General features: G+C 46.0%; 1 protein-coding gene across 2 annotated transcripts in view; it reads left to right on the top strand.

The window, feature by feature from the left end:
• Positions 1–2,488: 2,488 nt before the first annotated feature.
• The window catches only part of LOC121285329 (neuropilin-2-like), a 105,382-nt gene continuing 79,920 nt past the window's right edge, over positions 2,489–27,950 (top strand). Inside the window, exons 1-2 of one of the 2 annotated variants that reach the window (XM_041201817.1) lie at positions 2,489–3,408; positions 26,118–26,298. In XM_041201817.1, coding sequence (XP_041057751.1) covers positions 3,336–3,408; positions 26,118–26,298 — 254 coding nt within the window. In that variant the 5' untranslated portion in view covers positions 2,489–3,335. The remainder of the gene's footprint in view (positions 3,409–26,117; positions 26,299–27,950) is intronic. The other variant, XM_041201814.1, reaches the window with a different exon arrangement.

Raw genomic sequence — 27,950 nt, 5'->3', positions numbered from 1 at the left:
CTAGTGTATGATATTTTTAAATCAGTCTGAGCAATTCCTTTCTTACTGTCTCTAAATAGATTAAGGACTGAATCCCAGTTTTTGCAGCCTCCAAAGATCCTACAATATCAATTGACACAAGGACATTCTTGTTTCCCCTTGGGGAAGTGAAATCTTTGCTCATTTTGGAATATAGGCAAATGTAATCTTTGGGTCCACATTAGCCGATATATCCCAATGAAATATCTGCTGGAAGTCTTACAGAATGGAAAATGTTGGATATTTGCAGCCAGCTTCTGTACAGGGATATAGAGGAAGCGTCAATCCATTTATGGTTGTTACTTAACCTGCCTCCTACTTCCAGTGCTTTTCTGTATTTTGTATTAGTGGGAAGGAGGAGTGGGGAAATGTAAATCATTTTAAATATGAAAAGGAAATATGTATATCAATGATGATGTATTTAAAAATAACTCTGCTTGAATGGTTTTATTAGTAAAGGAAGACTGTGTGGCAGTTGAAGAGCTACAAGTGGTCTTAGATACCCAAGGACTGGAAAGAAATGTTGTCCCTGTACTGCTGCTGGACACACCAAGTGAAGACATGCTGGGGCTTGATTGTAATGCTTCTCATACTCTTTCTCACACATGGAGAGAATAGCTACATTGTGTGTGATGGGCATAGGAAAGTGGAGTCTTTAGTGTCCCAGTTCCAATTATTGACTTCAGGAAAAGCTTTGGCAGTGGGACGGGTGAGAGACTTGGAAAGGAGATACACTCCAACAAATCACTGCCCTTAAACGGGCAAAAACTGGAGAGGGAAGGGGCCTTTTATGCTTTTTTATGAATATCATTGTTCCTTATCTGAACAAGGGGCCTCTGGACATGATAGCACCTAGGTGAAGCAGTACAGAAGCCCCCATTCCAATATATTCTGGGTATATTACAGGTTGAATTCCAAATAAATCATGGTGTTGTATTGCAGGAATATCACAGTGTAATATCCCAGGTATATCACAGTGTTATATTATGCATATATCACATTATAATATCCCAGGTATATCATGGTGTTATATCAAGGAATATCACAGTGAGACACCCAGGTGTTTAACAGTTTTATATCACAGGTAAATCATAGTGTTATATCCCAGGTATATCACGGTGTTATATTTTAGCTATATCATGGATTTGTCACAAGTTTATGATGACGTTATATCATGGGTATATCACAATGTGACGTTGTTCTATCGAGATATTACAATGTTATATCCCAGATGCATCATGGTGTCGTATCACGGATCCAGGTATAATGAATGGTTTTGTGCTGCCCTGTCTAGTCCTAATTCAACAGCAGAGCAGTCGGTATGACAACAGTTTATATCTCCGTGTGGTAGACGTTTGCACAGAAACAGTACCTTTCAGAACCTTTGTGTCTTCCCTATCGCATGGTGCAGAAGCGGTTATTACGATTGGCCCAGTTGAGTTGAAAGAAACCATCGCGCCGGCGAAATGCGGCATCCGGAATTATTTAAAACGCATAAACGGACTTGTTGGGGGCGGTGGCGCGGGGTGGGTGGGGAGGCTGCATTAAACAGGTGTGCGAAGTAAGTGCAACAGTGAGCTATGATACTGTGATGCCTCCCCTAGTCAATCTGCCCCCAGCGCTATCCAGGGCACAGACGGGGAGAGCGAACCCCCAAACCACCCTCCCCCAGTCAGTTGCAATCCTTGAGCTGGTTAATTTGCTCCCAGCCTGGGAGGAGGAGGGAGGGAGCGTCGCCTCTTTTTTAAAATAAAACGGCCCGTAGGTAGACGGCCACAGCCCGCACTGCTTAACCCTTTCCCTGGCTCCGCCGCTATTGCCGGTTGCGCCTTCCAGGTAACGCCGTCCGGGTTGGTCGGAGGGATTCGCTCCCTGATTTGCAGTGGGTGGCTGGAGCTCCCCCCTCGCCGGTGGCAAGCAGCCTGCACCGCGTTACTGCAGTGCACAGGCCCCGCTCTCTCTTATAGAACTACTGAGAGAGAGAGAGACTTGTATGTCCCGATACAGTGACACAGAGGATGGGAGTGCAGTACCCAGGACGTGTACAGTCGCATCTTAGTTACAGCTTTCACCTCCCCCCCCCCCCCCCTCACTTTTTATCGCCGTGTTCAGCTCTTAAATATCTGGAGACAGACACTTTACAATCAGAATCTCTATCTGGTGCACTAGCCCCCTCTGAGGAGAGAGATTACCGCTGAATATCGAAAGATAGTGGCCGTTTCCTCTAAACAGCCTTTCCGGGCGTGTGCTATTAAAAATAAACTTTATTATTAGTGACGAGGCACTGTTATTGGCGGTAAGAAATCACGCCAAAAATACTTGTAAACACACACAAACAATTCAAATAAAAGGGCTGCGCGAAGAAAAACGTCAGTCCTCGCGTCTTTGCCTAAGGGAGGAACAGATTTTTTCGATGATATGGGCCAGGTTTATTTTAAACAGGGCAGAGAGTGACGATTCCTAGTTGTGTGTGTGAGTGAGTGATCCGGAGTGTGTTCTCGGTGATAATCGGACTGCCTTTAATTGCGGTTCTGGAGGGCGTGTGTGTGTAATGCGATAGTCCCGTTCTTAATGCTTTCGCCATCCTCATGCGTGTAGAACAGTCCGAGAGAGCAGGAGAGGAGAGAGCGCACACACACACACACACACACACACAGGAACTGGAGATCAGAGGCGGCACATCCCTTAAGATATAAAAAAGTGGGGAGAGACCGCACTTTTCACGGAAGTGCTTCCTCCCTCAACTTGTGCCTATTTTGTCACGGGGCGAAGTTTTAAGGAGGTTTCGTGCGGATGAGAGCTTTTGGTTGGACTCCGATTTTAACAAGGTGCAGCAGTCAGTTTCTCTCACACTTGCCGAAGCAGCCCCTACTTAGAGGGTCTCTCTGTTCCTGGGAGTGTTCTCCTTGCTGTTTGGACTGCGTTTTATCTGGTGTTAGACCATCCTCAAGGATGTAACAGAGAGAGAGAGAGGAAACCTTCGAACCGGCTATCGGAGAGAGGAAGTGACACCATCCCGGGCTTAAAGAGAAGAGGACTCAGGCTTCGTTTTGTAATTGTTTTTGGAGAGAGAGAGAGGAGGAGGAACTGTCGTCCGAGAAAATAAGCCTAGAGAAGGGGAAAGAAGTGTTTGTGTCCGTGAGGGAGAGAGAGAGAGAGGGGATCTCACACCTCAGCAGAGTGGGATAAGACAACCCCCCCGAACAGCTAGGATATAACCGGGCATCAGGAGACATCAGAAGTGGAATTTACAGAAACACACACACACACACACACAACTGACCCTCCGGGGAACAAAATCAGGAGGCTTTGCGAGGATGTTGGCGAGAATGGGACCACTCCTGTGGATCACTTGCTGTTGCTTATTGAAACTTGGCGTTGCACAGAACGGTAGGAACGATCTCCGAATAAACTTTCGCAACGACTGCAAGGAGCCTCTGCCTCCAGGGAACGGGTTCATATGCTTAATAATTCTCTCAGTGCGGTTTGAGTGCTGATCGTTATTCTCGGCCATTTAATTGTTGGTTCACACATTCTGTCAGGTGCTGCTAGCCGGAGTTGGTACAGATTGCCGTTGTGTTATGTTGTTGAAGCTAAGGAAGCATTTTCTATTCCTCTCCCTGCCGACCTAAGTGGCAGATGTGGAATTTGGCGGGTGTTTAAGGACACATCTGGATTAAATAAAAGCGATTTTTTTTCAAAAACAGAGAACAGAACAGGGTAGGAAAGGTTGGGAGTGAGACGGGCGGCTACCCCTGTTCTTCAAATGCCAAGCAACCAGCTTCTCGGCAGCTCAGCGTGTTATAACTGTCTCCCGGGCCGATGGGAGTCTTGTTCCCGCTACAGGTGAAGCAAGTTGAAGGAGGGAGGGAGGAGAAAGGGGGCACAAGGCAACGTGTCTCTCCTGTAAGGGTAAAAAAAATCCAACTGAGCAGGATCTTTGATTTGGATTTTGCATGAGTGGCAAAAAAAAACAGGAGTGGGATTCCCCAGTTTCTCTCTGCCCCTACATCTGTCTCTGTGCTGTGTGTGCCTCTGTCTCACTCTCTATCTGCCCATTTCTGTCTTTTCCCCACTCACTGTCTCGCTCTCTCTCACACACACAATGGCTCATGTAGGGAGCTGCTCGCAGGTTGGCCGGCTCCCCTGTGCCGAGCCCAGCAGTCTCAGGATTTATTTCACACAGGAATCCCTGCCTCTTGTCGGCGGTTCCTGCAGATACTGATCACCTCCATCGGCTGTTCTCAGCATTGATGTTGAATCCGGCTCGAATCCTTCTCCAATCCCTGTTTGCGGGACAGAACATCTCCCTCCCTCAGCTGGGTTTGCAGGAAGCTCCAGTTCCTGCACAGGGACTGAGCTTCTCCGGCCCCCCGGTCTGTTCCAGTCCCTCTCCCTCTCTCTCTCTCTCTGTGTCTCTGTCTCCATCCCTCTGTCTCTCCCTCTCTCTCCGCTCTCAATCCTGATGCAGCAGCGCCCCTTCTGAAACCGTCAACTCCCAGATTGTAGGTAGGAGCGAGTATCCAGCGGAGAGTGACCACTCCGGACAGGGGTTTAACCCGGGAGAGTGACCACCCCGGATAGAGGTTTAACCCGGGAGAGTGACCACTCCGGACAGGGATTTAACCCGGGAGAGTGACCACCCCGGATAGAGTTTTAACCCGGGAGAGTGACCACACCGGACAGAGGTTTATCCCGTACGAGTGACCACACCGGACTGAGGTTTAACTCGGGAGAGTGACCACCCCGGACAGAGGTTTAACCCAGGAGAGTGATCACCCCGGACCCGGGTATAACCCGGGAGAGTGACCACCTCGGACAGGGGTTTAACCCGGATGAGTGACCACTTCGGACAGGGGTTTAACCCGGTAGAGTGACCACCCCGGACCGAGGTATAATCCAGGACAGTGACCACTTCGGACGGGGTTTAACCCGGGAGAGTGACCAACCCGGACAGAGGTTTAACCCGGGAGAGTGACCACCCCGGACAGGGGTTTAACCCGGGAGAGTGACCACCCCGGACAGGGGTTTAACCCGGGAGAGTGACCACCCCGGACCGGGGTTTAACCCGGTTTAACCGGCCTCCAGCCCCTCTCGGTCCACATGAATTTCGGAGCGCGGGTCAGTCTCCGCCGCTCCTCTGAGCTTCCCGTACATTTTAACGTAACGACTGCCCGGGGGCCTCAGCTATCTGTCGGTGTAAAGCTGGGCCAGTTTGCAATCTAACCAAACTGCAGTGGCGCCTGAGAAATTTAATTTAATCCCCAAACCGCGTTCCCTGAAAACAGAAGATTTCCCAAGCTTCGAGATAGGTAACTGTTTTGCCCTCTGTAGCAGGGCAGTGATCAACAGGCTGCTTCCCTCTGCCTCTCCCTTTGCAGCTATCGCACTGTCCCAGTGAGCTGATCATCTCCCAGCACAACTCATATAAATTCAAATTTACAGAGGCTTTTTCAACGCCATCTGGAGTATTTTTTTTTTACACAGGGACCCAGACTTCACAAGCCAGTGTGGAAAAGCCCGGCACTGAATTGGCCAAATATTGCGCGGAATTTTCCGCCGACGGAATTTTTACTGTCCCGCCGAACTCAATGGACTTGTGAAGGGCTCGCCGGCATTTTACGACGGGGCCTTAAAATCCCGCCCGTTGAGTTCACATCCCACCGTGAGAATTTGAATGTTGTTTTTTTTGCAAAAATAAATCTGTAAAGAAATAAGAAAAGTGGTCATGAGGTATCGGGTTGTGGGTGAAAACGCCGAATAGTTCACTCATGGCCTTTTAGTTAAGGAAACCTGTTGTCCATATGGCCTTTGTGAAATGTATACATTGTATGTGGAGGTGGATACGGTGTATATGAAACATATGGATGCAGTTTATAGAGGAGCTGGTTAAAATGGAAACAGTGGAGTCAAGCTGGTTAAGAGAAGTCTCACTGATCCTCACCACCCTGAGATCCAAAGGCTGTCTCCAGTAGCATTCACTGAAGCTGAAACCCCAGTAGGTTTTCCCCTCTGGGGTGGCAGGATCAACTGCAGCATCTCTGCCAGTGACAGAGATTCACTTAACTCATCACACACCAGTGATCTACCCTGACATCTTCTGGTCGGCATGTCTCAGTTACTCTGGCTTCCCACTGGGAGGTTTGGGCATGTGTGTATCAGTGATGGAGATGTGGTAAATCCTGACCAACTGTCCTTTTTAAAAATTATCCAAATTTTAAGCATAGTGCCCCCAGTCATAGGTGGAGAAATGCAGGCACCATTTTGAGCGATGGCGTGTCCCATTCTCATCATGAGGTTGGTGACACGCCTAACCCTTAACATTACAACACATTCCACTTTGAAGTGCCCCTAACCCTAAATTAAGAGGCTATCCTTCTATCTCTGGGACTTGTTGATACTTCCCATTCTTGTGCATTCGGTGTTGCCTTCATGCTTCCCTTGAGGAGCTCTCTCGTATTTATGTAGTGGTTGCTTCAGCTTAAGAATCAGACAGCAGTTTCACCTTCTCCAGTTCCTCTGAATTTTTCTCTCTTGTTTCTCCTGTGTTCCGAATACCCTGTCCAAAGCAACCTTGCTCCGCCCTGCATTGTCACCCCGTTGAAATCCAGATTCATCACACACAGTTGGCTGTTCCTGAACCATTTACTGCCTCTACAAGACTTCAGGCTCAAACTCGGCATTGCCTAATCGTAGCTTCCTGTTACGCTCCATTTTCACTTTTTTCAAACTTTGTGTGTCCTTTACTAGGGGCTACAGTTAGGTTTCCTGGTGTAAGAAGTGAAGACTTGCACTTATACCGTGCCTTTCACAACCTCAGGATGTTCCAAATTGCTTGACAACCAATGAATTACTTTTAAAGTGTAGCCAATGTTTTAATGTAGGAAAGATGGCAACCAAATTGTGCACAGCAAGCTCCCACAAAGAGCAGTGTCATAATGACCAGGTGATTTGTTTTTTAATGTTGATTGAAGGATACATTTTGGCCAGGACCCCAGGCAGAACTCCTCTGCTCTTCTTTAAATAGTGCCATGGGATCATTTAAGAGGGCAGACAGGATATCCGCTTAATAACTCATCCGAAAGGCAGCATGTCAGACAATGCAGAACTCCCTCAGTACCGCACTGAAGTTTGAGCCTAGACATTGTTCTCAAGACTCTGGAGTGGGACTCAAACTCAAAAACTTGGGAGTGCCCACACGGGTTATTGCCTGGGATCTTCAGTATATATGCAACATGCTGCCATCGCTATCGGTGCTGCACAGATCTCCCTCACCACTTGCCTAACTCTGCCAGTGCTGGCCTGCTGATTTTTCCCCCAATGTGACTTACCTATGAGTTCGAACAAGCTGTGAAACAAGATAATTTTTTTTTCATTTCCACATGGACGATGGAATGTTCTCCTGCCTTTTTTGGACTGTGTTTAGTTTCTGAAGGAAATGTTTAAAGCTGCACAGGGATATTTTGGTGCGGGTCCAGTCATTAGCTGGGAACTCTACCTAAGTGAGTGGGTTAATGGCATGGGATCAGTGCATGTTTTTAAAGCTCTGTCTCCTGCCCATCAAAATGAGACACTTCCCACCCAGTGTCAACACCAGATTCTCTCAGATCTGTTACAGTGCAGGCTGTACCCAGATTAACAATCGTTCTATGCTACCCCTGTAAAAAATTAGAAAGGTAGAGTTGCGTTCAGATAGCAACTTTCATAACATCAGGAGACCCTAACATGCTCAAGTACCAATGAAGGACTTTTGAAATGTAATCACTGTTGCAATGTAGGAAATGCGACAGCTAATTTGTGCACAGCAAGCTCCCACCAAAGGCAGTGCGATCATGACCAAATAATCTGTTTTAGTGACATTGGTTTTGGGATAATATGTATCCCTGTGTTAATGATATACTCATAGTGCTGCCTGATAGGGAGTGCCAAAACTTTGACCTGGTAACAATGAAGGAACAGTGATATATGTCCAAGTTGGAATATCGGGTGTCTTGAAGGGTAAACAAGAGGTGACGGGGTTCTCAAATACCTGCTGCCTCTGTGCATCCCATCGGCAGAGTTTGTGCATTTTGCAAGCCTTGGGGAGTTGCTGTCGTGCCTCTTGTAGATGGTATAGTCTGCGGCCACATTGTGCCAATCAGTGGTGGAGGGAGTGACAGTTTAAGGTGGTGCTGCCGATCGAGTGGGCTGCCTTGTCCTGGATGCTGTCAAGCTTCTTGAGTGGTGCTGGAGTTGCACTCACCCAGGCAAGTGGAGAGTTCAATATGTGGATAATCTGCTTCTTAGTTGTTAGCTGAGGAATAAATGAGATACGAGAAGCTGGGAAAATGGTTGGTGCTAGCAGTTGATTTTAGGAATAAATAATTTTTTAAAAACTTAGATCCAACACATTATAATGCAAAATTTAATCAGTTACAGTGATGCACATTTAACCTTGCATTTGGGCAAACTCAATAATTAAATTATTGTGTTCCTCTTTCAAGAAAATAAAATGAAAACTTGACTATTGGCTGCACACCAGCACAAACAGATGAGGACTATATATGAGTAAATACGGTATGCAGAGGCATTGATGGCTCCGCTCTTAAACCCATATGACTCAGAAGGCTGGTTAATAACAGATCCTGAACAAATGAGCTGTAATCAGGATGGTATAAACTGTCTGATTCCAATTGCAGCATTTCTTCCTCTTCCTATCCACTTTCCCCCACCCCCCTACACACACTCAAACAGCTGTTGTGATCAGACTCTGTGTCTGATGGTCATTTGATAGTGTGTGAGCCCTGTATAACCACTGAAAGAGATTGGAATCAGTAAGTCATTTTCTTACTGAAAACTTTAGTCAACCTGTCTGCAGTTTTGGGAATGCTATTGTGACCACAAGTCTCCTTGCCAGAGCCACATCCTAGCATCTTCCCAGCCTGCGTCTCAATCAAGCACCTCCTGCTTCCTCTCTCACGCTACGATACCTGACTCTGACCCCGACTCCAACCCTCATTCCCCCCTTCTCCCGCCTCCTGCCCCTGCTAATCCCCCACCCCTGCTCAGGCGCAGCAAGCTATCCCTCCAACACCTATTTACTCATTCTCCATGTAGATTAAGTGCCATCTGTGGTTCAACATGCTTGCCTCTGAAACAAAAGGTTGTGGGTTCATAGACGCACCCCAAGAGTTTAGGCTGATACTGTCAGTGGAGTACCGAGGGAGTGCTGCACTGTCAGATGCGCTGTATTTCAGATGAAATGCTAAACTAAGGGCCCTGTCTGCTCCCTCAGGTGGATGCAATAGACCCCATATGTCACTAAGTTGAAAGGGAGCAGGGGATTTTTCCCCGGAGTCCTGTCCAATATTTATCCCTCAACCAACATCACTAAAACAGAATATCCACTCATTTATCGTGTTGCCATTTGTGGGAGCTTGCTGTGCACAATTTGGCTACTTTCTTTCCTACGTTAAAATAGTAACTTGCCTTCAAAAGAACCTCATTAGGCTGAAATGTTGCAAGCTCATGAAAGGTGATTTTTTTTTTCCCTTTCATGGGATGTGGGCATTACTGACAAGGCCAGCACTTGTTGCCCATCCCTAACTGCCCTTGCTTGGCCATTTCAGAGGGTACTTATAAGAGTCAACTACATTAGTGTGGGTCTGGAATCACACGTAGGTCAGACCAGCAGCAGATTTCCCCTGAACCAGGTGGGTTTTTATGCTGATCAACAATGGTTTCATGGTCACCATTACTGAGACTAACTCCTTTTTTAATTCCAGGTTTATTAATTGAATTTAAATTTCACCAGCTGCCCATGGTGAGATTTGAACCCATGCCCCTGGGGTATTAGCCTGGGTTTACTGGATTACTAATTCAGTGACATTACCACTACACCACCATCTCCCCTGTCAACGTATCAATGCCATTCTTTCATTCCTTGGGTACAAGCTCAGGTGGTGAGTGTTGGCAAGGTTTTCTGCTGTGGAGGACATGCTTTCTGACTTTGACCCTGCCTCACAACTCTGTGCCATTTAAGGAGAAGGAAAGGTGCATCAGTGAAAGCTTGCAAATCCCTGGCATCTTCCGAAATCAATGAAGGGGATCCTTCCTCACACAGAGGGCAGTGAAAATGTGAGACGTTCCCCCCAGTAGTGCCGTCAAAGCTGTAGCGGGTGGTGGTAATTAAAAATTTCAAGACTGAGATTGATAGATTTTATTTGAGGTAAGGGTGCTCAGGCATATGGAATCAAGGTGGATACATGGTATTGGGGTACAGATCAGCCATGATGTAACTGAATGGCAGAACAGGCTCAAGAGGCTCAAAGGCCTCTTTCTGTTCCTTGCTCTGAGGATAGAACAGATCCCCATTTTAAAGATCAGATCACCGACACTCCTGGGAGTAATTGGCAATCAGCTGCAATAAATAAGAGAAATTGTTATCTTTCGAGTATAAACACAGTTGCCATGGGAACAAGACCTACCCCACATACTATTTGGTAGAGAGGCTATGCCAGACCACTGTTACTCAGGGTCAAGTACAGTGCCAAATATGGTGAAGAAGTTCGTTTATTATGTTTGGTTTTATACTTGGCACCATGGAAACAGGGAAGTCAGGTCACCTGCGGGGGAAGGGAGGCTGTCCTGCTGAATGAACAAGTTTTGTGTCCTTGGCCCTGAGTCAGATTCACCCACCAAAAGGGTAGGGATTCCTTTGCTCAAGTATGAAATAAAGCTTCTTCTTTTAACTGTTGGACGCAATGCCTAAATCCCTCCTCAGTTACTCCTGGCAACCTATAGAGACCGACCATCTTTCTTCCCTCCTCGTCCCAGAAGCTTAGCCGGTTCAAAAGGGACCAGCCATCCCCTGATAGTTGGGCTGAATGTGAACATACGAATTAGGGGCAGGAGTAGACCACTCGGCCTCTTGAGCCTGCATTCAATAAGATCACGGCTGATCTGATTTCTCCACATTCCCCCATAACCTTTCACTCCCTTACTGATCAAGACTCTATCTACCTCTGCCTTAAAAATACTGGAAGACTCTGCTGCCATCGCCTTTTGAGGAAGAGAGTTCCAAAGACTCATGACCGCCTGTGAGAAAAAAAAATTCCACTCATTTGTCTTAAATGGGCGGCTCCTTATTTTTGAAAAGTGACGCCTAATTCTAGATTCTCCCAAAAGAGAAAACATTATTCTTACAATGTCCACTCTTTTTGCAATTGAACTTTGAGAGTGAACATTAAGGCTGCTCAGATGTGGCTGCACCATTCCTGTTCAATCAGCTGCTTAACCAATACACTCACATCCTACGTGTCAGCCAATGGCCATCAAGGGCAGGATCGCTTCCTCGTTGAGTGCTGCTGAGGATATCTTCAAGATGGAAGCACCCCTCAGAGGCTTGGCCTAAATAGCCAAGTGGTTATGGTACTGGGTTTGTACCCCCAAGATCAAGAGTTCAAATCTCACAATGGCAAACTATGAAACAATGTAACTTTATCTGAATAGGAACAGATGGAAATGTGTTTGTACTTAAAAGAGTTACACTACCTTACCCTCATTCCAAGAGAAGGTGCCACAAGACCTTTGCAGGAAAGAGTTTTAGAAAGAAAATGGAAGCACCCCTCAGGCCAGATTCACCTCATGTGTTCAGGGCCCTTCCTGCAGTCAATCTCTTGATAAACCACAATATTTTACATTGAAGTTTCCTTGATAAGTCTAGGAGTTTCCACGGAATCATAGAGCATCACACAGCACAAAAGGAGACCATTCAGACCATCATGTCTGTGCCAGCTCTTTGAAAGAATTATCCAATTAGTGCCACTCTCCTGCCTTCCCCATAACCCTGAAAATTTCCCCTTTAAGTATATCTAGCTTATATTCTTTTCTTTCACTCTGTCTCATATTCTTTCCTTTCCACTGGCAGCAGGAGAATGTTGGGGACAGAAATGGGTAAAGCAACATAGAGTGAGAGAGAGAGAGAGAGAGAGAGAAAGAAAGAAAGAAGAGTGTGTGAGAGTTTGAGAGTCTTGAAGAGAGAGAGAGAAAATGCTGGAGCAGGCAGCAGTAATGTTGGTGAATAGAAGGCAGTGTGAGTTTGTAGAGCGAGAGCAGCATCTACTGGCAGGCGGCCAAATGCTTCAACCTTCCTGAGGAAAAGAAAAAACATGCTTCATTCTACCAGCTGCTGCAGTCTGTCTGCAGCTTGTGCGATGTCAGTTGAGATCTAGGTTGGGGAAACTGCCTCGAAACACTTGCTTATCTATTGCCAACTTGGAAGAGTCCCTTTGAGTCTCTTCCGGGCTCCCCTGATGGTGTGACACAGACCTGGAAAGCAGAGGATCGGAGTTGGGTGTCCCTCTCACGGTTGAATTTCTTGCCAACATTCAGTGACCAACCAATGGACCAGCTGTTAAATTTGATGGGGAGGGTGGTGGTGAGGCGGGAAGCTGTGAAGATCCTACAAGAGTCTTTTGACAGGCCTAAATATGTTGTCATTAGTTCAATTTTTCACTCATATTTCAGAACAGAAGGGAATTTTACAGTGTATTTTTTTTACTTATCAGTGCTGGCTTTATCTCTGTTGTTCCTTCCCCAGGAGATGACAGGTGGGGTAGAAGGGGTAAATGGCTGTGGTTAAAGGAAGGCCCTAGCCATTATGGTCGTGAGTGTGGAACAGGCTTGATCGGCCCTCTTGTTTATTCCCGACCCTCATTTGTGGAATTTGTAAACTATCAGTATAGAATCATTCAGCACAGAAGGAGGCCATTCAGTTCATCATGCCTATGCCAGCCCTTGCCCCCACAGCCCCACAATTTCTTTTTTCCCCTTTTCAATTATTTACCCCATCCTGTTTTAAAAGTTACTATTGAATCTGTTTCTGGCAGAGCTTTGCAGATCATATCAGCTCGCTGTGTATGGGATAAAACCAATAGTCACCTAGACAAGTGCAGGATAATTAAGGAAAGCCAGCATAGATTCATCAAAGGAAAATCATGTTTAACTAAATTGCTGGAATATTTTGAGAAGGTAACAGAGAAGGTTGATAAGGGAAATGCTGTTGATGTGGTGTATATGGATTTTCAAAAGGCATTTGATACAGTGTCACACAACAGACTTGTGAGCAAAATTCTAGCTCATGGAATAAAAGAGAAAGTAGGCACCTGGATAAGAAATTGGCTGAGTGACAGGAGTCAGAGAGTAGTAATAAATGGTTGTTTTTCAGATTGGAGGGAGGTTTGTAGTAGAGTTCCTCAGGGGTCAGTGTTGGGACCCTTGCTCTTACTGATATATATTAATGACCTAGACTGTGGTGTATAGGGCATTATTTCAAAATTTGCAGATGATACATAGATTGGAAATGTTGTCAACTGTGATGGGGGATAATTTTGAGCTTCAAAAGGACAGAGACATGGTGCATTGGGCAGACAAGTGGCAGATGAAACTCAATGCAGAGAAGTGTGAGGTGATTAATTTTGTCAGGAAAGTTTGTTAAGACTATAGAAAATAAAGGGAGAATAAAGGGAGAACCTCTAAAGGAGGTACAGAAACAGAGGGAACTTGGTGTATATGTACATAGGTCATTGAAGATGGCAGAGCATGTTGAGAGAGCAGTTAGTAAAGCATATGTATCTTAGGCTTTATTAGTAGGGACATTGAGTACAAGAGTAAGGAGGTGATGTTGAACCTGTATAAAACATTAGTTAGGCCTCATCTGGAGTACTACGTCCAGTTCTGAGCGCCATACTTGAGGAAGGATGTGAAGGCATTGAAAGAGTACAGGAGAGATTCACAGGAATGATTCCTGGGATGAAGAACTGTAGCAATGTGGATAGATTGGAGAGGTTGGGACTGTTTTCCTTGGAGAAAAGAAGGCTGAGAGGAGACTTGAGAGAGGTATTCAAGATCCTGAGGGGTGTGGACAGGGTAAATAGTGAGAAACAGTTCCCACTCAAGAGAACATCAAGAACTAGAGAGCACATATGCAAAATAATGGGAAAAAGGAGTAAATGTGATGTGAGGAAAAAAAATTTCACCCAGAGCGTGGCTAGAGACTGGAATGAACTTCCTGAAAGGGTAGTGGAGGCAGATTCAATTGAGGTATTCAAAAGAGAATTGGATTGTTATTTGAAAAGAGTGAATGTGCAAGGTTATGGGGATAAGGCAGGGTAGTGGGACTAGGCGAAATGCTCTTTCAGAGAGCCAGCGCAGACTTGATGGGCTGAATGGCCTCCCTCTGGACTGTAAAAGTTCTGTGATCCTATGATTCCCCCCACCCCCATTATTCATTATGATTGATTTGGACACATTGGCACACTGTTCTTCAGCTCTTGCTTCTTAAATTGTAATCTCTGCATTTCTTTTCAATAAATTCCTTCTGCAATGTTTTTTGTGTTCCCAAAGCAGCATCCTCTTCCTGATTCTAATGAATCTAACAGCACAAGGAATGAACTTGCTGGTTGCGCGAGTAGAAACAGAAAATCATTCAAAGTGTTTCTCCGTCTTGTTCATTCCCATGTTCGTTCCAAAGGGAATTCCCCCCCCTCCAACCCCACATTTATTTTGTGGACGCAAAATTATTGCACTGTTTCTGTTTGGTTTATAACTGCCCTGTGTGTTTAAGCGGTGCTTAAGTTGAAACGCGTGACCCGCGTACGACTCATCGTGATGGGAATGCTGCGAGATTCTTAAAAATACAAAAGAAGAATAATTGGCCAAACATGGTGCGAAGACACTTAACCCTATACTAACCACTGTTAAACCCTGGCCTCTTGACTGGCATCCCCTCACCCCCCTCCTTCCTTTGCTCTACCATTGGCACCCATCCCTTCTGAAGAATCCTGCTTTGGGCACCATGAAGTAGGCTTCGTAGTTTTGAGTATACTAACAGCAAGTCTCTATTGACGGCTTATAGCTATATACATATATACAGTAGAAGGTATGGAGCGGACTCCATCCTCGGTCTTTATATATCTCTGTCCATCTCTAGAATGACCCTGGCTCCGGGTTATGTGACGTCTTGCATCACTGTGGGCATTAACCCTGTATGTAACAGACCCTACTATTACACCTTCAACCATGTAGGTCCTAAAGCTCTGGAATCCCCTTCTTAAACCTTTCCACTCTCCTCCCTCTTTGGGCCAAGTTTTTTGGGCATCTGTCTTAATGTCTCCTGCTTTGGGTCAATGTTTCGTCCAATTCCACTCCTGTGAGGTGCTGTGGGATGTTTTGACCATGTTAAAGGGGTGCTAGATAAATTCCAGTCCTTGTTGGTGAATGAGCACTTGCTCCCTTTGAGCAGAGCCCATCACCTCCTGTCAGCTACATTGCCCCTAATGTTTTACATGATGCCTCCTCATCCAAACATGTGAGAAAATAAGAGCAGGCCACAAATCAAAGCCATCTGAAATCATTTATATGTTTTTGTCAAATCTCCCATCACGGTTATGAGCGACATGGGCCAGCTGAGTGAAAGAAAAGTTTGCAAACATTTAACTGTGAAGTCCTGTGGACTGAATAACATGTGTGGGGCAGGGTTTGACTGCATCAATTATTTTACAGAAAACATAAACTCCACATATTTAACAATGGAGGGCCTATGTGGCAGCTCTGATCAGATACTTCTTTCTGGAATTTCAGTGATGCGGAGAGACCACAGAGGCTGAGGTGGTTCTCTTTATAGAGTCCCAGAAAGGAGATTGAATAGCTGTGTTCAAAATGATAAGGGTTTTTGATAGTGTGCATGGGGAGAAACTATTTCCATGGGCGGGAGGGCTGGTTGTCAAGAGGGCACAGCGTTAAAGTGATTGGCAAAAGAACCGGTGGTGGGGGGGTGGGGGGTGGTGGGTGTTGGGGGGGGAATCTGAGGAAATGTTTTCTACACAGTGAGTTGTTGTGATCTGGAAGGCATGGCCTGAAAGGTGGAGAGAGCAGATCTGATGGTAACTTTCAAAGGGAAATGGGATAAGTACTTGAAAAGGAGAAATTTGCAGGGTTATGTAGAAAGAGCGGGGGGACTTAGATGATCAGTTAGCAATTTCAAAGAACCCGCACAGACACGATGGGCCAAATGGCCTTTCCCTGTGCTGTAAGAATCTATGGCCAGGATTTTTCCTATGGCCGGCAGGCTGGGTGGGAATTGGCGGGGTTGGGTGCCTGCGATCGGCTCAGTGCCGCCATTTTACGCGGGCGGGCCAATTAAGGTCCGGCCGGAATAATACATGGCTGGTAGCGCTTGGCGCTAGCTGTGTGGGCGTGGGGAGGAGGGAGAGTTGGGGGGTCTGCTCTCTTTCGCGCACATGCGGAGCTGCCTTAGGGAGATTGAATGGATATTAAAACAATTAAAGAATTGAATTAAAAAAATTATTTAAACATGTCCCCTCATGTGACTGTGTCTCATGAGTTGGGACATGGTTTTATATTTATGAAAATGTATTTATTTATTTAATAAAAACTTCAGGAAACCCCATCCTGCCTGTGGATGAGGTTTCCAGAAAAATGCAAAGGCAGCTTGGGCTTTCTGCCTGTCCGCTAACCTTAAGGCTGGACGGCCAGCATTCTCTAGTGGCTCAATTGATTTATTAACGGCCTTAATAGGCCATTTACATTTTGGCAGGCACGCAGCCGACTCTGGCGCGCACCCACCGAACGAACCATCGCGATGGTGTGTGATGATGTCGGGATGCCCGCCCGGCATCATTCCACGTCACTTTATGTGTCGGTGTGTCTGGCCCGCCCCAGCACGTCGACCGGAAAATTCTGCCCTGTGATTCTATGTCCGAGGCGTGTTCCTCTGCACTGATCGCCCTTGTAGGGTTGCCAACCGTGATTAAATGCATTCCTGGAGGTTTCATCACATGACTTGCCCTCATGCTGCAGCCAACACATCCATCTTGTGACATACTGCCTTCCTATCCCAACTGGAAAGCAATAAGACTCATTACCCAATTGGATGATGCTTGACTGTCAGCCAAACAGCCATTTCTCCCCCTCATTTTCAATGTTTTTATATCCGGTAAAGAGAAATGTTCAAAAAAAATTTAATGAAAGCAATCTTTTTGATGTCCCGATGATTTTTCTCCAGGATTGCATGCAGCGGTGTCCTGGAGATTGATCTTCAATTCCTGGAGACTCCAGGCCAATCCTGGAGGGGTTGGCAACCCTGAGCCCTTGGGTCCTTGTTTCTTCCTTTCACACTCGTGGGGGGGATGTGGGGGGTGAACGGGTTGTTGACTAAGATGCAATAGTCCCAGGGCTCTCTGCTGCTGATGTTCGTGCTGTGTCTGAGTTATGTGCAACAGCTCTGGTACCCGATGTACATTTGTAGAGTGACAAGGCTGAGCTTCCTTTGAGGAGATTTTTAAACAGATGGGTTTTCCAGATGTGGAGACAGTACGGCCACATGATGCAAATGTGCTGCTTCTGCAATATCTTTAAAAATATTATTTACGATTGGCATTTTGATGAATCTTGAATTAAACCCAATCATTTCTTTTGATATCCGCATATATAAAGCATCATAAATCACTCTTAATATGGTGCTATCTTTCTTTAGCATTCATTCACGAACACAGTACTGAAGCAAGAGCCACTCCTGCCTTTTGTTTTAAGTGTGAGAGTGCAAACAGACTAATCAGAAATTGAAAGGCTGAAAGATTTGCATTTCTAGAGCAATGCCGGGACATGCCAAAGCGTTTTACAGCCAGTGAAGAACTTCTCCAAAGTGGAGTCATTCCTGTTGGATGCTGCCTGCTCTTCCTGCTATTGGGAGGTGGGAAAACATTGCGTCCACCCACCCAGTCCTGTCAGGAATCGCTTCCAAGAACTGGGAAATGTTCCCTATTGCATAGATCAGAGAGGAGAGCGGAGGGGAGAGTGCAGGCAAGAGAGTGGGAAGGTAGGTGAAACCTGGGTTTGATCCCGTTGAGACAAATGGGACAGAGAGGAGAGGCTGGGCGTGTGTGGATGGGGATGGGCAGGATGGGAAGGGGAGTGCCTCTAACCCAGCTAGTCAAGGAGCAAAGAGGAGAGGGGGGGTTTTAAAAGAGCCAATCAAAGAGGGTCAGAGAAATAGGGTGGGTTGAGGGGAGGGGGTTCTATTTCAGCCAATCAAGAGGCAGAGGGGACTTTAATCTATCCAATAGGAGTGGAGAGGAGGGACAGAGCTCTATTCCAGCTAATCAAGGGAGGGGTTGGGGTTGGGTGGGGGAGAGGTCTCTAATCTAATCAATCAGGATGGATGTGGCCTTTAATCCAACTAATCAGGCAGAGAGAGAGTTTGGTGGTGGTGGGGCGGGGGGGCGGGGGGGGTGCGCTGTAATTCAGCTAATCATGAAGCAGAGAAGCAGGTCTTGGTGCCATTACTTTTGTCTGTTAACATTCCTATGAAAAGGCTTGGGAGCTTTCATGATGTTCGAGATGCTATATAAATGCTGTTGTTGAGTGACCATAGGCTTATTGCCAGGAGAATTGGTTTCTAAGAATAGCAAGATGGTGCAGAAGAAGGAAGCAAGATCTCTCCGAACAATATGGTGTTTTAATGAGCTGATGGTGTCTGTCTTGCCTGAACTTTGTCCATTCTGGCACCAACTACAGCAAGCTAATCTCTCCATCAAGACAGCTCACTGAGGACAGGAGGCCTTTCAGTGTTTAAAGGACGCTGTTTAGCACATAAATGCTTCCTGTCATCACTCGGCTCCCTTATCCATGAAGCTGATGCACAGATAGGCTGGTTTGCATTCAGCTAAGATACACAGAGTTATCAGCATCATAAATAAAATGCTGTCACATTGATCCTGGAGATTAGGAAAACAATGCGCTTTTCAATAGACCTTTCTTTTTAAATCTTTATTTTCTGACTTGCTCTTATAGGGGTATTTTTTTGTATACTGAGATAAGGGATAACACATTTCCATTTTTCACACTCAGAGCCAGCATCAAATCTGGTGCAGTGTTGGTTCAGATCTGCCCACGGCATCAGAAACCAGATCAGTTACCGAGATCAAAGGGTTTCACTCTTGCCTCTGCTGCAGAAAGTTGTGTCTTTACAAGTCCCACTCTGGAGACTTGAGTGGATAATTTAAACTGAGACCAGTGCAGTACTAAGGGAGTACTGTATTGCCAGAGTTGCTGCTTTTCGGATGAGACATTAAACTGAAACCCCGAACGCCCTCCCTAAGTTGGGTGTAAGAGATCACGTGGCACTGTTTCAAAGAAGAGCTGGGGACTTCTCTCCGGTGTCCTGACCAATATTTACCCGTCAATTGACATAAAAAAAAAGTTATCTGATCCTTGTAACATTGCTGTTAGTGGGATCTTGCTGTGATTGGCTCCCACATTGCCTGCATTATAACAGTGATTACACTTCAAAAATACTTTGTTGGTTGTAAAGAGCTTTGGGGATGTCACATGATCGTGAAAGTTACTATATAAATGCAGCTCTTTCTTTACTGTGGGAGTGCTGCACTGTCAGAGGTGCCACCTGTCAGGTGTGACATTAAAGGATACTCCCATCCATCCTCTCTGCTGAATATGAAAGATCTTGGCAGCATCAGAAGATGAACAGGGAGTTCTCCTTTTCCCTACCCAATATATATCATCCAAACCAAAGGATTGTCCAGTCATTTATTTCAGTGCAGTTTGTTGGTGTGTGCAGTGTGCAGATTGGTGACTATGTTTCCCTATATGACAACGGCGACAAAACGTCATTGCCATTTCAGCATGTTGTGAAAGGCTATACATAAATGCAAGTTCTTTCTTTAGAGGGGGAGCCATGTGCTGAGTTAATGTTGTTTGACGGTTTCCCAGCACGCATTACCAAATCAAGTAGCATGTGAGTTGTGCTCAGTGTGAAGGTCACTCTACACAACCCACTGAGCTGGTGCAGAGTTTGTTCTGCATGTGTCCCAAGCATTTTGGGACAGAAGGGTAAGTGTCAGGACATGTCTATCATTGTGCCTGACTCCCCTTCAAGATAAGGACTTGTGGAGCCGCTAGGGTTCAGGAAGTGCTTCAACAGGATCATTTTTAATTTTAAACTAAAATTGCAGTGAAGCAGGATGTGTACGCAAACATTCTGCAATTGTATTTTTACTTTAGATCTTTATTTAAATATTAGAGTTGGTGGTCAGTGGGCAAGCTATTATTCACAGCACCTTGGCCAGTGTAAAAGTATTCCACATGGCTGATTGTCACACATCTGGAGTGATGTACTCCTTCAACATCTGACTGCAGGAAGAGCACTCAATCCTAGCCATAATCGTTAGCACAAGTGAAATGATTCTATTAAAGTGTGTGTGTGTGTGTGTGTGTTTGTTTGTATGTGTGTGTGCGTCTATTGTGTGTGCGTATGTGTGTGTGTGTGTGTTTCTGTATGTGTGGGTGTGGGTCTTTTATTCCCTTGCCTTAAGAAGGATATTATTACCATGGAGGGAGTGCAGTGAAAGTTCACCAGACTTGTTCCTGGGATGGCAGGAATGTCCTATGAAGATAGATTGGAGAAACTGGGCCTGTATTCTCTAGAGTTTTGAAGAATGAGAGGTAATCTCATTGAAACCTATAAATACTTAAAGGGATATACAGGGCAGATGCTGGTAAGATATTGCCCTAGTTGGGGAGCCTAGAACCAGGGAGCACAATTTCAAAATAAGGGGGAAGCCATTTAGGATCAAGATGCAGAGCAATTTTTTTACTCAGAGGGTTGTGAATCTTTGGAATTCTCTACCCCAGAGGGCTGTGGAAGCTCAGTGCTGAGTATGTTTGAAGCAGAGATTGACAGATTTCTAAATACCAATGACACAAAGGGATATGGGGATAGTGTGGGAAAAAGCCATTGAAGTGGATGATAAGCCATGATCGTATTGAGTGGCAGAGTAGGCTCGATGGGCTGAATGGTCTACTTCTGTTCCTATGTTCCTATCTGTGTGCCTGGGTGTTTGTGTTTGTGTGTGTGTGGGTGGAATTTTCTGTGCCTGTTCATGGCAGGCATGATTGGAAGTGCGAGCGGACAATATGGCCAGAAGGCCAAAAGTCAATTTCACAACGTCATGAAACCATTTTGCAAATGTCCGCTCCGCCCATCAATAGCGGGCCATGCTTCCCTTCACCGCACATCGGGAACTTCATTGTAATACATCTGCAGCTCATTATAAGCCCAGCTCGCCGGAATCATCCCCCCATGCTGGATCATCCAGGCACATTGGAGTGATTGAATGCTGACATATTTCATAGCTGAACATAAACAACGTGCACTTGGTGAGCTGCACTTCACTCGGGACTTCGAGGTTTGTTTGCCCACCGTGCTTCAGGCAGCACTCGCAGTCATCAGTGCCAGGCTTCACAGGCAACACCACATCACTTTTAGCGGGGGCTCATGGGCAGGTCTCTACTTACCAGACCAGCTGTGAGGTGGAGTGGCTTTTCAACAGCCGCAGGGCTAGGGCTTGCTTGGGGAAGGGGGAGAAGTGGCCTCAGGCAAGGGAAGAGGCTGCGTATGTGTGTACATCTATGAATGTCTGTATATGTGAATGTGTGTCTGTGTACCTGGGTGGTGTGTATATGTCTGTGTGTGTGTCTGTGTACGTGCCTAGGTAGTGTGTATGTTTGTGTGTGTGTATGTGCATCTGGGGGGATGTGTGTATGTATGAGCGCCTGTGTGTCTGGGATGTGTGTGTGTGCTTGGGTGGTGTATGTCTGAGTGTCTGTGTGTGTGTGTTTTGGTAATGTCACAATGTGGGTGTGTGTGTTCCTCTGTGTCTGTGCCTGTCTATGTCAGTGTATGGAGGATGAGGATAGGATAGTTCTGGAATCTCCAGGAATTGTAGATCAATCTCCAGGTCACTGCTGGGAGTAAACCCAGGAGGAAAATCAGAGCAGCATGAAAAATATTTTTTTTAATTTAGTTTAAACCTTTTTGTTTGTCAGTTCTAAAAATAATCAAGATGGAGAAAAAACTGTTTGACCAGCAGTCAAGAATCATCCAATCAGAAGAGGCCAGGCTTGTTTGCATTCTGATTGGTGTAGGCAGGAGGATGGGCTTGTGGGGTAACCAATAACAAGAGTGTGGGGGTGGGGTTATTGGCAGTGAATGGTTATGTGATCAAACCTCCAGGAATAGGACCAACCAGCATTGGTAACTCCAGTGAATGGGGTGCTTGGGGGTGGGGCATTGGACTGGCTCCTGCCCCAATATAGTAAGCGCTTCAGGAAGAAGCAACTGGTGCCTGAACGTAGCTTTTCAGAGTGAAACCAAACCCTTTCTCACGTATGTACACAATCGAGGAACAGAATTTTACAAACCCCCCAGGTGGGGCAATGGGAGGGGTGAGGAGACAGGGGATGGGTGCAGTAAAATTCTGGGGAGCCGCGTCCACCAGCAGTTCCAGCAGCAGGAATGGCAGTGGCTCAGCTACCTGCAGGTGACCAATGTAGGCAACTAAAGGCCCAACTAAGGGTTATATTCCTGAGGTGCTGGCATTGTGCCAGCGCTAGAGCAGCCCCTCCCCCTGCTACAGAGGGATGGTCTCCACGCAGATTCCCAGGGAATTTCATTGGAACCATAACACGCCCTCCTCCCCCTCCCCCTCCTCCTCCTCCTCCCCCTCCCCTCCCTTCCCTTTCTCACGGCCCTTGCTTAGCTCTGGCAACAGATGCAACTTTCTGGCACCTCTGCAAAGGGGCCTCAAATTGGAGACATTCTCTGGTTTCCCTTGCAGGCTGAGCAGTGAGCATCTCTCTCAATGGCTCTGGCAGGGCTGCCTTCTGATTGGGCTGGCAGATTGGAAGGCCCACCCTCCTTCCTTAAGTGACCGCCCGCCCCAACCCCACAATGCCTGCCGGCTCTTGACGGCATCCTCCTGCGTAATGTTGTCGGAGAGGTCCCACCTCCCACCCGAGCAAGCTGGCTACCCTAAAAACTCCCCTTATTGGACATTACACCATCCCCCCATCCCCCTCACTTTTGGGAAGATCCCACTCCCGGAGCCTGCAGACAGCACGGACCATGAGGTGTTTAGCGAAAAAAGGAAGTTATAGAAAGTGTGACAGTTGTGTTTTCAATAGGATGCAGCTCCCAGACTGGCTCAGCCTGTTCATCCAGCAAGCAGCTGAGTCTGACTTGGGTTGCCAACTCTAGCTGGACATATTCCTGGAGGTTTTAACACATGCCCATTCTCCCAGCTTCCAATATTTTGATAACAAATAAGTGAAAGTGTTCAAAGTAAACAAACACAATGTTTCCATTAATGCACTTAAGATTTGTCTGCTGAGTTTTTAAGTCCAGTGGATTTATCTTTAGTTTTTAGTCTCTGGGGCAATCTTATCAGATAGACTGGAGAACGTCCAAGGATCAGCACCTGACTTGCATTGAATTAGGCTTGTAAACAACACTCGATCTGAAAGATCCCACAGGCCAGTTGCCATTAGTCCATGTGTGAACTCTGACAATGAGTGACCAGAGGACAAGCGACCGTGTGGAAAATGTGGCACACACTCAGCTCCTCCTATCCAGACCAGCTAGGACAGTCCCTGCTCCTCATCACTACGTAAAGTCAAGACTTACATTTCTTTACAGCCTTTCATACTTCGGAACATCGCAAAGTGCTTTCCAGCCAATGAAGCGCAGTTACTGTTGTAGGAAATGCGGCAACCAATCTGTGCACAGCATGATCCAATGAATAGCAATGACCAGATAATCAGTTTATTGGTGACTTTGGTTGAGGGATAAATATTAGCCAGGAGAGTGGGGAGAAGTCCCCCACCCTTCTTCAGAATAGTATCATGATCTTTTACATTGCCAGAGAGGGCAAACATGCCATCTGAAAGACAGCATCTCTGACAGTGCAGCACTCCCTCAGTACTGCAGAGTGTCAGCCTGGGTTACAAGCTCAAGTCCCTGGGGTGAGGCTTGCCCCCATGACCCTCTGACTCAGAGGTGAGAGGGATACCTGCTGACCCACGGCTGGCACAACAACACTTAGGCAAACCTTACTGCAGGAGTGTGCGTCGATGTACCAAGTTAAAGGTGAGACGCTCCACCCCATGCTCCCGAACCCTCTCATAGATACTTAACCCGTTGGCATTCATTGACCATTTTCACATGCCAGTGGCTCCAATTCTGGCACAGGATTGTCAGCATGGTTGCCAAGATGGCATGTGGCAAACCAGCAAACAGCGCCCACCACAGCAGGTGCCATATCGGGGACAACTACACAGCTCTTAGTAATTAACAACAACATGCATTATATAGCATCTTTGACATTGCAAAATGTCCCAAGGAGCTTCACAAAAGCGTAATCAGACAAATGTGTCAATCAGTCTCATATTATGACAGGTATTCAAAACTTTGGTCAAAGAGGTTGGTTTTAAGGAGTGCCTTAAAGGAGGAGAGAGAGGCAAAGTGGTTTAGTGAGGGAATTCCAGAGTTTCGGGAGTTTGGGAAGTTGAAGGCAGGCAGCCACAGGTGGGGCAATGAAAATTGGAAATTCGCAAGAGGCCAAATTGGAGGAGCGCTCGGAGAAGCGAAAATGAAAATGAAGGAAGACGATAGCCAGTGTGCTGATGTCATCACATTGCCAAGCTTTTCACGCCGCTGTCCTTCCGTGTATAAACTTGGCGCGATTTCTTGTAAGAGAGGTGTTGCTAAGGCAACATGCCCTTTAAGGAACATAGGAGTGTGACCTTTACACAGGCTGCAGCAGGGCTGCTAATGAATAATGAGGTGTTAACATTGACACAGGCAGAGACCCTCACTGTAAGGATTAGCATTTGCAAAGGTGAACACAGGGCTCCCTTCAGTTTGGACTGCACTTTACAGAAAATCTATTGTTTCTGAGGGAAGACTTCATGGAAAAATTCAGTCTTGGCCTTTCACTGAAGAGGCTGTTTTCAAAAAATGTTCTAGCTGTTATGTTCCAGGGATACTGACCCCTCTATTCTCACTTGCTCTTTTAGGTTTGTCAATCACTGGTTTTCCTGGATCTAATGTGATCAGGTTCCCATAGGGTAGAGTGTGCTTGGTTTTGATTATGGGAGAACAGTATGTGTGTGTTGGGTCCTGTGTTAGCCACCTCTCTTTGTGGAGTCATCCTTCCCGAGGCTGTTTGGCCCATTTTGCCTGAAAGAACTTTGCCCATTTCTCTGCCCTTAGTACATCACTCTTTCAAATTCCTTTCTCCCCCTCAAAAGTGCAATCAATTTAATTTGTAAGAAAGACTTGGCTTTATATAGCACCTTTCACAGCCTCCAAATGTCACACTGAATAAAGTACTCTGGAAGTGTAGTTACTGCTGAAATCTTGGAAACGTCCCCACAGTACCACATTTGAATTGCCAACACAAATTCTATACTCAAGTCTCCAGAGTGGGACTTGAACCCACAACTTTCTGACTGAGACAAGACAACACCCACTGAGCTACGGCTGAACTCTGTTGCTACATTTGGAGGGGCCTTCAGTTTTCCAACCCTGAAGCAATGAAGCTCTTCCCCCACTTCCTGCATGCCCCCCAAACCCCAACCCCCACCTCAAAACAAAAGTTCAGCCTATAAAATCCTGCTCAAAAGACATTTCTTTGATGCTGCCCTTGGCCACCTCATCTCAACAACATTGATGCCAACTTACATATGAACACACAAATTAGGAGCAGAAATAGGCTACTTGGCCCTTCGAGCCTGTTCCACCATTCGTGGCTGATCTGATTGTAAGCTCCCACCCATCCCTGATAAGCTTTCACCCCCTTGCTTATCAAGAATCTATCTACCTCTGCCTTAAAAACACTCAAAGGCTCTGCTTCTACCGCCTTTTGAGGAAGAGAGTTCCAAAGACTCACCACTCTCTGAGAGAAAAAAAATTTCCTCATCTCTGTCTTAAATGGGCGACCCCTTATTTTTAACCAGTGACCCCTAGTTCTACAGGTGCATTTATATAACACCTTTAACTAATAGAAAGGTCCCATGTTACTCTAACCTCCCTCCTACTATTGAACTCAATCTGGGGTGTACCAGATCATGGTAAACAAGAGAGCTGTTAAAGCTGTGGACCAACATAAATATTCAGTCTCACTTCACAGTCAGAATGGCCGCCTGCAGCTGGCATCAGTAGGTAACTGTTGTTTCTCTTGTAGGAGGGCCGCCATGCGGGGAACGTTTAAACGCAAGAGAAGCGGGTTACATCACCTCACCTGGATACCCACATGACTACGTGGCTCACCTGAGGTGTGAATGGGTCATCTACACACCTGAGAGTCATCAGAAGATCCTGCTGAACTTTAACCCGCACTTTGAACTTGAAAAACATGACTGCAGGTAACAGTTTGCAAACCCTTTGTGAAATTGTGTTTGTTTGTAAAGGATGTATTGCAAATATCAATGTGTATACATATAATTTTTTGTACATTCTGTTTGTTCAATGTATTTCCAGCGGCTCTCAGTAAGACATACGTAGAGCCCCCGGAGGAGGCATAGTAAACCCCCCAGAAATGTATATTAATCATGGGGCAGGGAGAGTTTCCTCGGCACTAGTCATAGTGAAGTGGTCAACCATGCTCATATAGGACTCAGAAACTTTTCACTCTTTCTCTGCTGTACAGTTCCTGAAATTTGTAGTATTAGAGATCTCATTCTCATTGACACATCTTGGACAAGGTGCACACCTCACATTTTGATGGGGCTGTGCAGACCTTACTTCCATAAGAACAGGAGGAGGCCATTCAGCCCCTCACACTAGTTCACCATTCAATTAGATCATGACTGATCGGCCTTAACTCCATCTACCCACCTTTGTTCTGTATCCTTCAATGCCTAATGCCCTTACCTAACAAACATCTATTAATCACAGTTTTGAAATAATTACTTGCCTTAGTAATATTTTGGAGGGAGAGAGAGTTCCAGATTTCCACCACCCTTTGTGTGAAGAAGTGTTCCCTGACATCACCCCTTACTCTAACTTTAAAGTTTTGCGCTGTTGTTCTGGACTCCCTCGCCAAAGGAAATAGTTCCCCTCTGTCAACCCTACCAAATTATTTAACCACCTCTCAATCTTGTGAATGTTCCCTCAGCCAACATCACTGAAACAGATTATCTGGCCATTATCACATTGCTGTTTGTGGGAGCTTGCTGTGTGCAAATTTCCTACAACAGTCTGTACCTTTTGAAAGGTACTTCATCGACTGCAAAGTGCTTTGGGATGTCCTGAAGTTGTGAAAAGCTCTATAGAAATGCAAAACATTTCTTTTTGTGACTCTTGTTTGTTGTTCAATTTGACTCCTGATTTTTGGAACAGCTTGGATGTCAAATTCTAATCAGGAGTGTACATTTACATGCTGGTGGGGCCCACTGACCTCCAAGCGCTATTGGCTTGAGAATGCCAACTGTCCTTGTCCCAGCTGTGTTTACAAACCAGCCTCCCCCCCCACCCCACACCATCTGCTCCACCCCACCCACCCCCCTTGGGGATGTGGACCATTGGACGTGTGCATTATATGGTGGGTTGCCCATTACTAGCAGATACAGTTCATCTCCCAGCCTTTACTCAGTCAGACAACCTCAACCAAGATTTGATAAAGATAAACTTGCATCTGCATCGCATCTTTCACATTCTCAATAAGTCTCACCCACCGTGCCAATGAAGCACTGCTTTGAGGGGCAGTCACTGTTGTAATGTAGGAAACTCTGCAGTCAATTTACGCACAGCCAGATCCCACAAATAGCAATGCTCATATAATCTGTTATGGTGATGTTGGTTGAGGGATAATTGCTGGTTAGGACACTCTGGAGAATTCGCCTACCCTTACATAGAATTCTAGAGATAGACCAACATGAGGAAAAACATTCTTTGCAATGAGCCGTTAGCCAATTTGGAATGCAATGTCCAGTTGGACGGTGGATACAGATTTAATAATGGTCTTCAAAAGGGATTTGGATAAATACTTAAAGAAGAACAAAATTGCAGGGAAGCA

This window comes from Carcharodon carcharias, chromosome 12 (assembly GCF_017639515.1).
Source record: "Carcharodon carcharias isolate sCarCar2 chromosome 12, sCarCar2.pri, whole genome shotgun sequence".
Lineage (NCBI taxonomy): Eukaryota > Metazoa > Chordata > Chondrichthyes > Lamniformes > Lamnidae > Carcharodon > Carcharodon carcharias.
Note: the sequence above shows the minus strand (reverse complement) of the source record. Positions and strands in the feature narration are given on the sequence as shown.